We start from the raw sequence: 19,039 nt of genomic DNA, 5'->3' as shown, positions 1-19,039 counted from the left end.
TTAATGATTGACATCCATTTCTGTACAACAGTTCAGGACATCTGGTTAAGCATAGAAAGTGTGAAATACATTCACAGCTCATTCAAAATACAGCTCATTCAAAATGTCCTGTATTCAAACTTTAAAATTGACACTTTGAAATTCCTATCTTACAACTGACATGTCAACAATTTCATTAAAACATAGAATGACTATTTAAAATATAAATATATTTAAAATATAAAATATATATATATATATATATATATAAAATTTATGTCCACCTTTTGTTTTACCTATGTCGCGCCCCGGGGGGGGGGGGTCACCCTGTTTTCGAAATTTGGAATAGGGGGTCACCCTGTTTTCAAAATTTGGAATAGGGGGGGTCAGCCACCTTTTGACGTCGGCAAAAAATAATCCACCGCCCCCCCCCCCAAGGCCGAAGAAACTGACCAGTCCCTAATTAATAAGAAAATATTTGCATTTTGTGGTCCTTTGAAGTTAGGTAATACATGTCATGAAAGATACCAATGATATAGGTCATTTAGGGGTGATGAAGATGGCAAATAAGTTAATGCACGTTCGTAATCCGCCTCATTTATGCTTACAATTAGTGGGAGAAAAAACAATTATCAATAAATTGTTGTAATCACTGTTCAGTGTATTTTGGCAATTACGTCTCAGCTGAAGAGTGTAACTTTGATGGCCCTTGAATGGCATTTGTGGTATATGTTTACTACATTTTTTTACATTCTGCATATGAATAGGCTAAAAGAGAATACCTTCTCTCTAAAAACGATTCACCTTGTCGCAGGAAAGCAATTTGCCTACTTTATCAAAATAAATGACTGAACCGACAGGCAATCTATTATGAAAAGAAGTTACTTACTCAATATTTGATGTGATCTAGAAGTCCATACAAAAACATACTTCCTGTTAGCATTGAGTGCTTAAAATATATTACAAACATATGACAGCACATGACTCACTGACAGCCATCAAAGAGATACCTGGTTTCCAGTCATCCATTCCACTGGTCAAAACTTCAATCTTCTCCGAAATTGTGACTAAGATTTTGTTCAGTAACCCTTGTAACTGGCAGACTGTAGGATCTGTCGCTCAAGGACGCTCTCTACGCTCCCCTCCTCGTCTTGATGAAATCTGATTGGTCGCAACAAAGTGTTGTTGCCGGTCATGAATGTTACAGATCTCATCCAATCGTAAGAGGCGAGCGTAGCAAGCACCTTGCACTACTATTACTATTGCCCTTTCAAAAATTAGGTTTGCACAGTGACAGAGACAGGGAAGCTTTGGGGCTGATGGTTTCCTTCTATCCTCTTAGCTCAAACGAATGTTCACCTTGTTCTTATGGCAGTACCGTAAAGATGTGAAAACGAGTTAATAACAGCTCTCAATTCAATCTTAAAGAGCAAAACTTGTGGACCCAAAAGATTTCAATTTAGAGGCAGTGTACAGTGGTAGATTGATACTATGCGTACATAAATGGCATCACTTGAACATCAAGATGGAAGTATGGAAAAGAAAGATAGCAGACACTGTCAGATCATTCCAGTCACATTAAAAAGTTGCCTGTAATGATTAATTAAGTATGCATTACTGGTACAAAAACTATCAAAACCCCAAAGCATGACGGTATAGTTCATTGCAAAATCATAATAACAGCAAGTTTAAGTGATTTGGTATGATAAAGCGACAAAGTTTGCAAATCAAAGGCAAAGACAAAACAAAGAAAACACAAGCGAGACCAACATAATAGAACACAACGTATATTATTCAACTTGATTGTCTGAATACTAGTAATGTATTATTATGAAAACTCTTAATATTTTAAACACTTTAGGTTGGTACTTCCAAAAAATAACAAGTGTAGTCATTTACCTTACAATTTTACAATGTTGTGGGAAAGAGTGAATAGATAAGAAGCATGACCAGTAAAACTATGCTCATATAAGATAATTGCGTAGCAAATAGCAATGTTTCTTAACTCTGCCTCCATACAACACAGATGGCCGATTTCTGACAAATTCAGCCGTAGAAAAATATGCAGATAATGAACACTGGAGCATTTGCATTTTATTTCAGGGTACATGTCTAAATGCTCCATAAGAGTGCACTTTTAGATGTGCGGAGAAACAGTCTGGCTCATCAAACAATAAAGAAGCATGTTATCCTAACCAAAGGCAAGGGGAATCTGTTACATCAGCATATTTCATTTGGTTCTCATGTACATAGACAAATATTTTTAACAACTTGCCCCAGTTTCAAGAGATATATCGTCTTGTAAGTAAACTTTTATACAATTTCCAAGAACATGACATATTTCTACTTTTAAACATGCAAATCAATGTAATTGGTCAAAACAGTATTTAGCATGAGTTACGTTACGTAATGCGCCTCGGGGACAGATATTCCGACTGTTTTTGCATTCACTACATCTACCAGTTGTGCGAGTTCATTTCGCACATCTTTGAGTAAGAGAGATTTTCACTATTTCAGATTTTCGAAAATCGCAAGTTTTATTTTTCTTATTAGAGTTAAGCATTAAGATACATATAGAACTCGCTTCATAGTGAAAGACTTTTGCTCAATTTTTCCTCTCGATGACCTGTTCTCTTACCAGAAAAAAATACTAATCAGAAGTCACAGTGCAAAGTTTGATGTAGAGAAAACAAAATGGCCACCAATCCTGTGTTAAAATAAGGCCATTGTGGCAGAACTCTGTGTTGTTCTCATTAACTCCTATAAGGAGCTGTAGGCATCTTCCGATATCGATGGAAAGACGACCGCAAGAAGAATTCCAGCAATAATGCCAAGCGGAACGGAAATCCAGCCAAGGATGATGGAATACCCAAACCAATACTTCATGTTGGAAAACGGAAAGAAGTTACTTCCAACAGCGAACCAAGTCGTACCTACTAACACCAGCAACCCTGTGTAAAGAAATTTAGACTGTCAACGGGTAATATTCTCTCTCCTCTCTCTCTCTCTCTCTCTCTCTCTCTCTCTCTCTCTCTCTCTCTCTCTGATTCAGTTAGTTAATTGGCATTGTTAGTATTATGGCAGCAGTACGGCATGTCAGATGCTTCACAAATATTTACCGTCAGAGATTAACAATAAAACAAATAAAATCTTTTAAATGCAATCGAATAATAGAAACATAAATATTTTGTGCAAAATTATACGATGACATTTTATGAATTTAATAATTGTATATATTTTAAAGATAAGCTATTTTTGGAACATTATGACAACCATTATTGCCAACACACACTGATAAGAACAAGATTTATTCTACACGCACTGATCACTGTTCACTGTCAGGGGTCCAATAAAAGTCAACACAAGAACTCTTTTGTAACTGATAATATCAGTTTGCATGTCAAAACAAGTGCTGTGAAAACAATTAACAGGAAACAGAAGTCAGTTGACGCTACACAAAAAAAAAACTGGTTGGAAACAAGTTTAATTTTTGTAAACGCCCCCTGACAGTGAAGTGCAATTATGGTTGGAAATACATGAATATACATCGGCAGATAAAGAATGCACACAGTATAATTGAAATAAAGCTATAGTTGGGGTTAAGAGAAGAAAGGAAAACATTAAAGGAAATGAAGCCGAAAAAAGAACAGTGTATGGTATACAATACTACATGGTAAATCATGTTTTAAGCGTCATGAGAAAATAAATGGAGAGACATTACAGAATGAAGTTTACAGTGATTTTTAAAAAGCAAAACAACTATGGTCATTTACGAAGTGTACTGGACAGGTGTACAGATCGTAAACCAATTGCAGTAAGAACAGATTGAAAAAAAATAAGGTCTGTCAAAACAACACCACACACAAAAACTATACCGAAAAGATGAAATAACATAACACTACCGGTCAGAAACTCTTGACAAATACTCCCATATTTTAAAGTATGTAGAACCACTGTCTGGTTTCGGTAAAGTAGAAAAGGGAAATCGTATTAAAGCTGACATTATCATAAATCAAAGAAAAATCGAAAAAAGAAGACTACAGCCGCCATGATATCATCATACATGAAAATATCAAGGGTCACCTGTCCTTCAAACTCAAATTGATATCCCCTGTAGAGTTCTGGGCCAGGGAATACCGTCATGATACTCAAATGTTTGTCGATACACTTTGAGAAATTCTACGATATCTGTCATCTTGCAACCACTCTTGATTACTGGATGTTTCCCGCCCCTATTCATGTGGAACTTTTACTTATTAACTCCCTCTCGTATTTCGTTATTCCATTAAAGCCTTGTTCCGAATAATATAAAAAGATAAGAAACATCGCACCGTAGCAGCAGTTATGTGCCCATCCACTGATTGCCTTAGCATTCATTATTGACACACTTCAAAGCCCAAAAGCCCTCTACCATACCTGTAACACAGAAGACAATCCCACTGATTCTCCAGACAGGCTTCGTGATGCCCTTAAAGAAGGTAAGATGGGGCGATTTGATACCCTTCTCAACAAGTGCTAATACTGCTAGTATCCACGCTATGCAGGCTACGATGATGGCAGTGAGCATTAAACCACGGACGCCCCTAATGCACCCGTAATCGATATCTGCAAAAGGTATATAAGACAGCTAAAATGATCAGAAGGTATCGATTATCAGTCTATCATCCGTTCATGTATTTTGGGTTTCGCTCATTTAGATTTTGCCGAATCTTCACAGTCAAAATTCGATTATTAGAAGAAAAGAATAAACATATATTTCAGCACCGGTAAACCTGCCAATCAGTCAAACAAATATACTGTCGTTATTTTACATTACTTTTCATTTTAATCCAACTTTAACTTTATTTGACTCAGCCAAAAATGCATGAGCGAAACCGAAAATACATGAGCGCGTGTTAATCTGTCAGTTTGCCGGTTTAATACCCTGTTCACACAGCGTCTATTGATTACACGCATCTGAAACGTCTCAGGTCAAACACTGGCATAAAAAATTACGTGTGAAAGGTCTTTAGTGGTCCTTAGACGTTTCAGATATGAGACGGTGTTGCTAGCTAGACCTGAGCCGGTGTAAGGATATACCCTATCCACAACACACTACCTGAACGGACCAGACCACTTTAGGAGCGTTCTAAACGCCCTCACGTGGCCGGTACAACATTCAACTAGCTTTCGCTATAACAGCATCACAGACTACTGCTTTCTTCAACAGCTTTTTCTTGTGCTTAGGGCAAACGTTGATGCTGAATTGCATTGTGGGTAAACATTCGACTTCTCACCACTGCAAGAGTTTGAGACAGTGATCTCATCAATTCCAAAAGAAGTCACTGTCACGGCAAAAAGTTCTGTTTGTTCCCGAAACTAGATAAACTCATCAATCTTTTCATGTTTTACGCAATTCTGGCATTAATTCCTGTAGAACCTAAATCGTTACTTCTGCTTCCGTAATTGTATGTGTTTTACCTATAGAAATCTGCCATATTGAAACTACTGTTGACCTCATGAAACTTTTGGCTCACTCAGGCTGATATTGCAAATCCGTATTTAAGACAGCCTTTTGTGACATCGCTGTCTGCGTGCATCTTTCGACGTCAATTACAGTACTTCCAAACCTTTTATTTCTCTCTGACAGATTGCAAACAAACCGCATTTAACTGGATAAAACGACAGGCTTTCAAAACTCAAAAAAAGGCGCCAGGGGTGGCAATTTAACGGGCCCTGTAATAAGGTCTGTCATATACCTACCATTCAGCTAGCTGCAGGTGCTTTATTAATTTCTTAACCCAGTGCGGTGTGATTTTGGTGTGTGTATATTCTTGCTAGCAGTGTTTATCCATTTTCAGGACACATGAAATGCCCTGCTTCAGACGACCAAATTTTCGGTTTCAGTCTTTTTTTCAGAGCACAGGGGACCCAAAATCTGATTGTTGTTGTTATTATTATTATTGTTGTTGTTGTTGTTTATATTAGTCGTGTTGTTAGTGTTGGCCAATAAAAATTCAACGAACATTACTATTTTGTTGCTTTTTCAAACGTAATGTAGACGTCCTAAGATACAGTTGTTTGTATAGTTGTTTCTGTTTATATTTAGTCGTGTTGTTGTGTTTGACCAATACAATTCCACGAACATTACTATTGTGTTGTTGTTTCAAACGCAATGTAGATGTCATAAGAAACACTACAAGAACGCTATCGTCATTTGACCCAATGCAACTCTCTTCCAACGTGTAATCATAGGTAGACAGTGTACGTTGGGAGAGAGTTGCATTCAGTTCAAACAATGATAGCGTCCTTGTAGTGTTTCTTAGGATATCTATTTTACGTTTGAAACAACAACATATAGGTACGGTCCTTGAATTTCATAGGAAAACAATGACAACAATAACAACAACACGACCAATATAAATATGAACAACGATACATACACCAACAACATCAACTAGATATCTGGGTCCCCTGTGTTCAGAGAAGTGTAATTCTAATAAATTCTAATATTCATCAATAGTTCACTTCCGCATCCAGTATTATGAGTACGGTACTTTTTCTCCCGTTTTTCAGCACTGCTGAACAGCTAGTTCCTATTTTCAATACTTGGCTGGTGCATACAATATTGTCAGTTTCGAACTTACACAAAAGTTTGCATTTACTTACGCGTACGTGGTTGGATATTGTCGGATAGCGATTCACAGTCAGTACTACCATGTGTTACTGTACAGTACCGCCATAATCCGTAGTAATATATCAAGTTAGGTGAAGCTGGAGACTCAATCTGCCAATGGTCGGTCGCTGTGCTTGTTATGTAAAAGATAATCGCTATTGCAGCCACTAAGATGCTGATGAAGGGTGAAATAGAAGACATCATCCACGATGTTTGATTTCTTCCTCTCGTAAAATTGAATAAGGTCCTAATCCAAAGCTCAAGCTTTAACGTAACTCGAAAGTGACCAACACGTCATCGTTGATTCAGAAGAAAGAGAAGTTGTCCGCCGAAAGTAAACACAATATAATACAATGAGCAGGAATAAACCATTTATGACAACGGGTGTGAGCGACTGTACTTGTTTTAGGGGGGAGGCTAATATTCAGAAAATTTAAGTTTTGTTCTCTTCGCCATCGAACCGCTCTTCGTCACTGGTTCTCATATTAGTGGCTGTGATGAACATTCATATTTGCATGATATTTGTTCTGTGCTTACCTTTGAAGTTTGTGCGAAGATAATTGATTTGCTTCAGAGATGAAGCTGATTACTATTGCGTATAGGTATAATAAATGGAAAACATTCACCAATGATGCGTCATCAACAAAAGATGTTTCCAGTATCGGTTTTATTCCTCTCCTATAAGGCAACATTAATACCTTGATAATATAAAGCACGGATGCGACAGGACATCGAACACTAGGTAGAAAGAGAGAAATGTACACGTATTACTATATATTAATTTATTCCTGCTAATCAGAGGATTTTTGAAACTGCTGAACATGCATGAATAAGCCTCTTTCTAGTCTAACTAAAATACAGAAATGCCGGGAGAGTGTAACTGGTTGATAAAGTTGGTAAAATTACTTTTCAGATCAAAGAAACTGTGTTAAGGTTCCAAGACAAGAAATTTGACCTTTTTAATCTAACAATTCTCTAACAGTTAATAAGCTCAGAACCCCTGTAAAGTATACATTTTCTGAAAGCCTAGATATACGGGAACATTTTGGTAGCCACAGTGTCTCCATTGTTTACATGACTATCACGTGACACGGTAATTTGCATAACCTTTCAAAAAACGGTTTTCCCTATGTTTTGTCTCAATACTTCAAAATATCTGACTCAAACTTGCTGGAATGCAAGCTGTCACAACGCTCTTCCAAAGTGTGTCTCAGATTTTTTATATCTTGCTTAGTTTTTTTGGAGCACAATTTTAAAGAAATCAACTATGCTTAAATTCACTGCTCTGGAAGTTTTTCTGGCATAAAAACTGTTGTAGAAGGTTTAAAAAAATTCTGAGACACACTTTTAAAAGCCCTTCAGAAAGCTTGCACTCACACAAATTTCAGCCACATATCTCAAAGCAATGAAATAAAACATAGGGAAAACTGATTTTGAAAGGTTATGCAAATTACCTGTCACGTGATAGTTATGTAAACAATGGTGACACTATGGTAAACAAACTGTTCCCCTATATCTAGGCCTTTTGAAAATGTATAATTTACGGGGGTTCTGAGCTAATTAAACACTAGAGAATTGTTGGTTTAAAATGGTCAATTTCTTGTCTTGGAACCTTAAAACAATGAAACGTTGAAGCTCCCGTGACAACATCGTAAGGAAAATCGCAAGCTTTCCAGTACCTTCATGATTCTGTGACCCTTCGTCCCCCGTTACCTAAAGAAAATAGTCCTACTCCACAGTCACATCTGCCATTGTTTACTTCATTCACAGCCACTATGTTAATTTTTGTCCTCTAAGTAAGCCGTCGTTGTTTGAAATTTGCATATATTTGAATATTTGAATTTGAAATATTTGAATTTGAAAGCACGGGGGGGGGGTGGAGAATGCTAGAAGGGGTGCTCCTCTCTTGCGTGGAAAATTTTTAGAAATTGATGTTTGTAATAGTGCAATCTGGTGCAATCTGAAAGGTCTTTTCAATTTACTTGTTTCCAAGTAAAACTGTTTGAAAACGACATAGGACATCCCTGGTGGGGCGCGCGAGAGGGGAGTATACCCTTTTTACAAAATAAATTGAGAAAAACCAAAATATGTGTGTAGTGGTGCAATCTGAGAGGTGTTTCAATTTATTTGCACCAAATAAAACTCTTTGAAAATGACATTGAACACTGATATTTTTATTACATTTTTGTATGATCAGTGTTTTAGTCACAATATTCAACAATCAAACAATAACAATACATCTCAGCTTGCATGGGATTCCAGATAAAATAATATGCAGGAATGACAAATCTGTGATTTTATTTTGTCATTTGCAAAATCTTACATTTCTGTAAACGATATTAATGGAACAACAGTTAGAGTGAGTATTTTACTTAATCAATTCAATACTTGTTGATAACTTTGAGATTTTATAGCCGGAGAAATGACCTCGCCAGCCGTGCAATATCTCCGGTTTTCTTATGAAAAGCATGATAATACGGTATCATGTTGAATGTCAAAATGACTATAACAGTTATTTTCTGTGATAATAAAGGATGATTACAACAGTTCAGTTTTGTTCTAGATCCTGTGACTAATAATGGTAACTGCTGAGGGCATTCTTCCATGACCTTCTCTTTATATAAAATTTATGAGAGTGAAACATACTTTATCAGATAATCATTTGTATGCATGGAATGCATTATATTCATATAGAGTATTAATATTTTTGTTTCTATACTATATTGTGTTTCTGAAGAGATTGCAAAACCGTGTGTCTAAGAGGGCAGAGAAATGAACGAGGCAAAGAAAAATCTCTACTGCTCAGGTATTTTTTGACTATGAAAAATTATTTCGAATAAAAGATTGTTTTTCTTATTAAGGCAGTCCAATGTTCTGTATACTTTGTAGAATCAGCTTTCTTTGCACACTTGTCCAAATAATAAGTACCCTATAGAATGGAGAATAAAGTTTCTCATGCATGATTAGGCAAGTATACCATTTTTTATAAGGAAATACTCAAAAATTACTCATTTAGTAATGAAAGTCAATATCCTTGGTACACAAACATATCAAATTGTACCATGATATTATAAAATTGTACCATGTTATTATAAAATTGTACCGTGATATAATCTTTCGTGTTTGTCATTCTTTACTGCTATTTTTGTATCGTTTCAAAACTACACTAAAATGCCTCAGTTTATTCCCAAATTTGATTTCTCCCTTCTTCCTCTCCACATTTTGTGCAATCGCCTTGTCGCTTTCAATTCTTAGTGACCCCCCTGAGATTCCTCAGACCCCCAGGCCGTAAATAATGACGGCTGCCTTAGCTCCAACAAATAGCCACTTTGCTCTTACAGGAACTCTGAAGATGTATAAATAATTTAATAAAAGCCTGCTAGTTCAATCTTAATAGGCAAAACTTGTAGTCGCAAAAGCTTTTCATTTATAGAAACTTTTCAGCAGTCGAGGGATATCATTCGAAAGAAAAGTACGTAAAATGGCAGCACTGGGACTTCAAGATGGAAGTATCGAAAAGAAAGACAGCAGACTCTGTCGGATCATTCCGATCACATTTAAAAGTTGCCTTTAATGATGAATTAAGTATGCATTACAAGTACAAAAACTATCAAGACGTTAAAACAGACGAAACTGTCAGCTCATAGCGAAATCAAAATGAAAGTTTAAGCGATTTGGTATGACAAAAGTTTGCAAATCAAAGGCAAAACAAAACAAGGAAAGCACAAACGAGATTAAGGCAATTTTGTAATATCTGAAGAGAGACCAACTTAATAGAACACAACTTTTACCAAGCATATTATTCAACTTGATTGTCTGAATACTAGAAATGTATTATCATGAAACTCTAAATATCTGCTTTCATCACTTCTAAAGCATGTAGAACACTGAAAGGGACAAAGTCGTCCAGTTTTCATGAATTTTGTTTGATACGAGATACTACTTATATTGTTTGACATGTTGAAAGATACTAAATGAATGGGTGACCATGCATATATTCGACCCCGATTTGAGACAAATTAAATGAAACCATGGCGAAAATAAATTAATGGTCATGACCATTAATTCATTTTCGCCATGGTTTCATGTATCGTGTCTAAAACCGGGGTCGAATATATGCATGGTCACCCATTCAATCAGTATCTTTCAACATATCAAACAATATAAGTATCTCGTATCAAACAAAATTCTTGAAAAATGGCCGACTTTGTCCCTTTAAGGTGGGTACTTCCAAAAATAACAAGCTTAGTTATTTACCTTACAATTTTACAATGTCATGGGGCAACAGTGAGTACAAAAGAAATATGTCGAATAAAAGTTGATATTCCCTATATTCATTTTTGAGATAAGTCGCGTCGAAAATCGTCCAATATACTCTGCTTTCATACAGAATAGATGGATTTCTGACAAGTACGCTGCTGATGAACGCTGGCGCGTTTCCATTTTCTATCAATGCAGATGTCTAAAATGCTCCCATGGAATGCTCTTTCTGATGAGTGCGTAGTGTGTCGCTGATCAACCAATCAAGAAGCACAGTATCTCAACCAAAGGCACCAGGAAAAACTGCCACATCAGCATATTTCATTGGTCCTCGTGTACAAAAACAAAATAGTATTTACAACTTGTCTCGGGTTTTAAATCATTTTGATATATCGTCTTGTAAGAATCTTTTAGTCAATCAGCAAGAAACTGACAATATTACTGCATGCAAGTCAATTGAGTTTGTCAAAACTATACTTCGCATGTGTAGTCATCTACGATAAGGTAGACTGCAGCTCGTGGACAGATATTCAGACTATTTTTTCACATTCTTTTGGGAGCTCAGTTTAAAGCTCTTGGAGTAAGAAAGATTTTCCAACATCTTAGATTTTGGTAATTGCAAATTTTTATTCTTCTCTAAAGAGTTGGATGGCGACCATTGAGATAATTTGTTTTTCTAGTACCAACTTTGGACGGTGACCTCTGATTTTTATTTTTATTTGGTAAGGGAATGGGTTCATTTAGAAAAGTTTTGAGCAAGTCTTTCACTTTTGATGCGCTTACTACCTTACGCTTTAAGTAGGCCACTGGCCCAGACCTGTGTGATGGTCTCATGAACTTCTATAAGATGCGGTAGCTGTCTTCCGATATCGAAGGAAAGACGACCGCCAGCAGAATTCCAGCTGTGATGCCGAGCGGAATGGAAATCCAGCCAAGAATGATGGAATACCCGAACGAACAGTCGTCGATTGTGTTGTTAGCTTCAACTCCAACCAAGTCGTACCTGCGAACACCAGCAACCCTGTGAATAGACATTTAGACTGTCAACGGGTAACACACAGACACACAGACACATACACACTCTCTCGCACACACGTTCTCTCTCTTCGTCTGAGCATTCATTATTGAATCACTACAAAGCCCAAACGCTGTTACAGCCCTCTACCATACCTGTAACACAGAAGACGATCCCATTTATTCTCCAGACAAGCTTCGTGATGCCTTTAAAGAAGGCGAGATGAGGCGATTTGGTACTCTTCTCAACAAGTGCCAATACTGCGAGTATCCACGTTATGCAAGCAACGATGATGGCAGTAAGCATTAAACACGGACGCCCCTAAAGTAACCTGCAAAAAATAATAAAACAGGTGTAATGATCAAAAGGTATCCGTTATCGGCGTATAAGCTTGGCGGTATTTATCTAATACTGTGTTCAAATAGAATCCATTGAAACGCTTCTTAAACGTTTCAGGTCAAATTCTGGCATACAAGTCACGTGTGACGGTCCTAAGTGGTCCTAGATTTGAGACGACCTGAGCCGACGGTGTCTAAATACCGAGCCGCTCCAGAAAGGTTCTGAACGCCCTCACGCGGTAGGTATTTGAGTCGAACGTATAACACTCAGCTCGCTTTCGTTATAGCAGCATCACAGAGTACTGCAGCTGCTATCTGAAGTAGCTTTTGTCTTGAGCTACAGGGCACACTTCATGATGTAAAATGCATCGTGGGTAATAAATTCGACTTCTCACCACTGCCACAGTTTGAGATAGTGACCTCAAAAATACTTGAAATTTACAAATGTAATCGCTGTCCTGGCCAAAAAGCTCTGTTTGTTTATGAAATTAATTAACTTGTGCATCTTTTCACCTTTTCAGCCATTTTTGACATTATCTTCATGTATAGGCTGCAACTGTACCTTTGCTTCTATAACCTAATGTGTTTTACATGTAGAAATCCGCCATATTGAAAATATTGTCGACCGCCTGAGACTTTTATGACTCACTTAGGTGGCAAGGCGTATTTACGGTACTGAGAAGTGATACAGCCTAATATGATTTGGCTATTCTGTGTACTCCTTTAGACGTCGAACACTTACAAACGTTCTAGTTCTTACTTATTGCAAACAAACTGCATTGAACTAGGTAGAACGACGGGCTTTCAGAACAAAAAAAAAATGTCACCGAAATGCGCCAGGGCGTGGCAATTTTACAGGCTCACATATACCTATCATTTAGCTGGATGCATATACTTTATTAGTTTCAGAACCCGGAGAGGTGTATTTTTGTTGTGTATGTTCTTGATAGCCTTGGTTATCAATTTCTAGGGGACAGTTACATAAAACAGATGCCCTGTTATGTGCAGACAACCACGTTCTCCGTTTCAGTCTTTTGTTCAGAGAAGTGTGTGTAATTCTAATTCATCAATAGTTCACTTCCGCATGCAGTATTATGAGTACGATACTTTTTTCTGTCTTTTCAGCACTGTTCAACAACTAGTTCCTATTTTTAATTCTTGGCTGGTGCATGCAATATATGAACTTACACAAAAGTTGCATTCACTTACTTGGGAGTTCGTCGTCGGGTGGCGTTGTACAGTCACTACTGTTAGATGTTAGACAGACCGTCCATAAACCGAGGTCAACTTTCACGCCCCACACAAAGAAAACCACCCAAGAGTTGGTCGCTGTACATGTTATGTAAAAGATAATCGCTACTGCCGCCAATGATACACTAATGAAGGGTGAAGCGGGAGACATGATCGATTCCTTCTTCTGGTCAAATTGAACAAGATCCTCATCCAAAACTCACGTTTTAAAGTCACACGAAGGTGACCACCAATACGTTGTCGTTAATTCATAAGAAAGAGAAGTCGGCCGAAAAGAATTGTGGGATAATACAATGGATAAGGAACAAACCATTTATGACAACGGGTATGAGCCACTATATTTCATGTAGGGGCCAAATGTTCAGGAAATTTATTTTTGGCTCTTTTGGCCATCGAAGCATTCTTCGCCACTGGTTCTAGTAGTGGCTGTGAACATTTCTATTTACATGTTTTTCTATGGGTGTCACGCAAAAAGGGCGTGTTTAAGATTTGCCCGTCAGGCGAGGTCCCTATTCTAAATTTATGGATGTCCCAAACACCCTACACGGGACCATGCATGTAAATTGATACAATTTTGAAGTCCATTACTTTTTTTCCATAAATCATAAAGGTTCATGTTCATACCTGTCATATGAAATGAGAACAAATAAGGCCTGATAAAATGTTAAAGGGATATAGTCGTCAGAACTGCGCCTGTGCGAGTTTCTTGTTTACAAACAATGTATTTCGTGCACGATGTCCAGATGCACAAAACTACAAATTGTATCTTTTATCATCATAGCTGCAACATTTAAATTATACGATGTAGATTATGACAGTCATGATTTAACTTTAATCAATCACCATCCTACCTTAGATACAGTGTTGCCATTAGTCGTATGGGTCCCATACGACCTTTGATCCAGTTCCGACGACTATATCCCTTTAAAGTGCTTATGAAGATCAAGATGTATTATACTAAACACCTATTGCCTGGTCATGAGGGCTATAGCACCCGTCTATTACCCCGAGGGACCGTGTGTTACAGAAACACATCGCTATTCCCCGAGGCCGTAGGCCGAGGGGTGTAGCGATGTGTTTCTGGTAACACACGGCCACGAGGGGTAATAGACGAGCGCTATAGCCCGAATAAAGACTATAGGTGTTTTTATAACACACCACATGCTCATGTTGTATTGTTATATTGTTTTTAATGACAAGTTTACTGGGCGATGTTTCCATAGCGGTTTCAGTTGTACGTGGTACCACTTTCTTTCAAAAAATATTCTAAGCATACCTGGCGACATCCTTAGTTGCTGTTCAAGTTCTTACGCCGTTTAGAATGTGGAAAATGTTTGAAAATCTGTTTCAGAGAATGTGTCGTCACCTATCCCGGACGCACATCACTTTCTAGTCACCCGCCATTGTTGCAAAGCTGCAGACGACACTACGGTCACGTGATCGGGCACTTTTTCAAAAAATACCCTCTGACGTCACTTTTGTCGATCCGGTGGGTACTAGACATATCTATTTTCTCGTCACGTGACGTTTTCTGGCGAATCGCATAAAAAAAACATTTTATCTATTAGCTTGTGGGGGTTAATTGATTGTTCAGACTGGGAGATAAAGCTTATAAAATGTTCCTTGAGGCTACAGAATTGGCTAGATGAATATGTGGACAATGTCTTTTAATATCCAAAACCTGTTTTGTAATTGTTTGGCATACTTACTTAGAGGGTGTTCATGACGAACGATACCATGATATGCATACGCCCTCCGCGGCCATCTTCGACAATCAAAGTATAACAAATGGAAAACATTCACCAATAAGGGGCGACATCAAAAGATCAATGTCTGATAAAATCTTAATTCTGTAAGTTTTGCACAACGCCAGTGAAATGTAATTGTTGAATACTGATGAGGTTCAGAGGTTGTTCAGAGGTTGTTGAATGCCAATAGAACGTACGTACGTACGTACACACACGTCCTTCCATCCATCGATCCTTAGCAACTGGTGTGAAAATCGATAGAATTTAGTTTATTTCCTTCCGTGATTATTGTTGGTAAATCAGCCTGCTATGAATAAAGGAACTTACCAAATATACTAATTGTATCTTCTATCCTAACCTTCTGTAAAACGTTCCATATGCGACCTCCTCTCTATCATACTCCTTCTGTATTTCCTTTCACTGCGTGATTCAAACTGGCAAAATGTCTATATACTTTTTCATAAAGGTCTCCGATATCTACCCGGCTTTTTGCTATTTTTATATTTAAGAACAAATAAAACATGAAGAAATGAAAAATTGTATGGGTAGCAGACTTAACAAGGTTTAGCAAGGTTTCTACCGATAAGTATTAAGAATCAGATAGATTTACGAAAATACTGCTCAGGGAACTTAGATAGCAAAATATCCAAACCATAAACCTATTTTTGAAGGTGTATAATCTTTGAAGTATGTAGCATTTATTTTAACATGGTAATGCAGCTGGGTTTTTCTTGCGGTCAGTATCCAGTTTCAAAACCTTTCACATGGTAGTAATTGCAATATCTGGAACGATTGTGGTGTTTTCTTAGAGAGTGCTTGTGATATTTGACGATAAACCGTAAAAAAGGAAGCAAATATGTAATACCACTGAAATTTAATGTATTTGATAGACTGTGCCAAGGTCATCCACATCAAATGTCATGGGAAAGCGTTTGTATTTCGTAATTTTAAAAAAACAAGAATCCTTTCAACACTTATTTCACCTGACAGTTTCCTTCTACCAGTTCGGAGTTAAGAATATTCAAGGTCAGTCTTTAAGAAAGCCCTAACGGAGGAAATTGATATCTCAAAACCAATTCATCACATACATTAGACATTTTCTTCGTTGAGAACCCTCCCTGATCACTGTAATCTATACCACACCTCACCTTGGTCATAAAAAAATTGTCGTTTTTTTCCTCAAAATTTAGTCTGACATTGACCATGACAGTTGTGCATGTCAGTGACTATATTGGGTCGGCTGTTCAAATTCTTACAAATTAGATAGATACGCTTTCAAATGATGATGATGAGTTTATTATGGGCACAATGATTTCTGTATAAATGATGACACTCAATGAGGCAAACTTTAAGCACAGAGATAAATGCATCTGCTTTTATTTCTCTTTTACAATACATCGGCTTGTATTTCTCCTTCTAAAATGGTCTGTGAATGTAATCACTGGGATCTTCATAGCAAAACAAAGCTTTTCAAACACTATATCAGGATTGTTTCCGATATTGACAGTGAGATATAGTAAACAATGTCACAACTTCAAATATATTGAGTCAACAATGACTTTTTTATCGTTTACAACGTAAAGCTCGCGTAATAAATCCAGTTGATCGGTTGTTTTTCATGAAACCATAACAGCTAAAACAGCATATTTATATCAACCGTGACAACAATACAATTAAAGTTAAATATAAATTATTTTGATAATTTACCAATGTTTAATCAACGAGAGACAGTATAAATTATCTGGCAGTGCAGTCATAGAATGACGATACATATTAATGCGCACGTCAGTCTAGTCTGAATCTGAAAAAGTTACAAATTCATATTCATATGATATATTTCAATAAGTAAACAAATTCACGTAAAGCTAACACTTTTCAAAAACATGAAAGGGACAACTTTAACTTGTCTTAAAAATATAACATGAAGTGCATATATTTCCTTCTTTCCATGTCGTACGAGTACCAATGGTTTGAATGTTTGACAATATTTCTCATTTGTTAATTCGATGCAGAAACGATATCTGATGATTGTGACCCCTTTGCAAGCACCTATCGACGAGGCATTGTAACAATGAGGCGTCTTGAACGAAAAATTGTCCGATATCTTTTGAGGGACGTCTTTCTATTTTTACAGCTTCTATTTTACTGTTTATCCCGCTTCTTGTCATTTTATTATCTATGTTCGGATCCAGACGACCATCTGCTGGAATTTTTATTCCTGTCTCCTGAGCCTCTGGAGAGCTATCCTCTAGGGTCTCCAGATTCTTGCACTTGTCCACACTTTTTACCCATATTAATTGCACCTTTACCATCATGAGACGGAAATCTTCTGCGGATCTTGGGCTTGGTCGAGCTTTCCTTCTCTTCTTCATCGGTAGAATCATGATATTTTCGCATTACACCATCCGTCAATAAAAGGCACCTTGGAGGAATTTCTAGAATAAGAAAGAAGAAACACGTTGATATAAGAAATAAATGTTAGTTATGAATCAATGGAATGTAATATTTATGGTCTTAAGGTAGTACGCGCCTCGAAAGTGAAAGACTTAACCCTTTCACCACCATGATATGGCCCAAACCATTGTTATCAATGGTGAGTGTGGACCTGTTTACAGGGAATTGGGGAATGAACATTTAAGGTTCCAAGACAAGAAATTGACCATTTTAAACTAACAATTCTCTAGTGTTTATAAGCTCAGAACCCCGTTAATTGTATATTTTCGGAAAACCTAGATATAGGGGAACATTTTGGTTACCATAGTGTCACCATTGTTTACATAACTATCACGTGACGGTAATTTGCATAACCTTTCAAAAATCAGTTTTCCCTATGTTTTGTTTCAATGCTTTGAGATATGTGGCTAAATTTGTGTGAGTGCAAGCTATCCTACAGGTCTTCAAAAGTGTGTCTCAGAATTTTTTTAAACTTTCTTAAACAGTTTTTACACCAGAAAAACTTCCAGAGCAGTGAATTTTACCATATTTGATTCTTTAAATTGTGCTCCAAAAAAACTAAGCAAGATATAAAAAATCTGAGACACACTTTGAAAGAGCAATGTGACAGCTTGCATTCCAGCAAGTTTGAGTGGGATATTTTGAAGTATTGAGACAAAACATAGGGAAAACCGACTTTTGAAAGGTTATGCAAATTATCTTGTCACGTGATAGTTTATGTAAACAATGGTGACACTGTGGTTACCAAAATGTTCCCATATATGTAGGCTTTCAGAAAATGTATACTTTACGGGGGTTCTGAGTTTATTAACCGTTAGAGCATTGTTAGATTAAAAAGGTCACATTTCTTGTCTTGGAACCATAAACTTTTGCTCAAATTTCCTAGAGGAATTCTCTGTCAAAATCAAGGACAAACAATCGGGGTTCACCGTGCAAAGTTATGTACCGGAGAAACAAATTACCCAATATTTACCCATATTTGAAATTTAAAATTGTCGCCATCCTTGTGTTAACTTTATGGAGAAAAATAAGATTTTCGATTTTCGAAAAACTAAGACGGTACAAAGTTTTCTTACACCAAGGGATTTTTACAGCGAACGTCAAAATGAACCGCAGACCAAGTTTGATAAGCCCCTATCAATTTCCCTCGCAATCTTCCAATATCCCTTGGAAAACACTGAGGTACTTTGAGTAGTGTTGCCGATAAACAGGCCAATAAACATACAAGGCACCTGCTGTGTAATCGCCATTCGATCTCCCTTCTATTTCTGGCTCCCATTCCGGAAGAAACCATTTTGAAGCCCAAAGTGGTTGACAAGAAATGAAATAAAGCATGCGA

General features: G+C 37.1%; 1 protein-coding gene and 1 long non-coding RNA gene across 2 annotated transcripts in view; both read right to left on the bottom strand.

The window, feature by feature from the left end:
* Window positions 1–1,553: 1,553 nt before the first annotated feature.
* LOC139126141 (uncharacterized) lies at window positions 1,554–6,871 on the bottom strand. Its single transcript, XR_011550483.1, has 3 exons — window positions 6,628–6,871; window positions 4,396–4,584; window positions 1,554–2,930 (listed from the first exon to the last, which is right to left on the bottom strand). It is a non-coding gene; the product is annotated as an uncharacterized lncRNA (long non-coding RNA).
* Window positions 6,872–17,487: 10,616 nt separating this feature from the next.
* Window positions 17,488–19,039, bottom strand: part of LOC139125739 (tripartite motif-containing protein 2-like) — a 61,045-nt gene continuing 59,493 nt past the window's right edge. The window contains exon 4 of the mRNA XM_070691837.1: window positions 17,488–17,681. Within this exon, the coding sequence (XP_070547938.1) occupies window positions 17,488–17,681 (194 nt within the window). The remainder of the gene's footprint in view (window positions 17,682–19,039) is intronic.

This window comes from Ptychodera flava (genome assembly GCF_041260155.1).
Source record: "Ptychodera flava strain L36383 chromosome 3 unlocalized genomic scaffold, AS_Pfla_20210202 Scaffold_26__1_contigs__length_13983176_pilon, whole genome shotgun sequence".
Classification (NCBI taxonomy): domain Eukaryota; kingdom Metazoa; phylum Hemichordata; class Enteropneusta; family Ptychoderidae; genus Ptychodera; species Ptychodera flava.
Note: the sequence above shows the minus strand (reverse complement) of the source record. Positions and strands in the feature narration are given on the sequence as shown.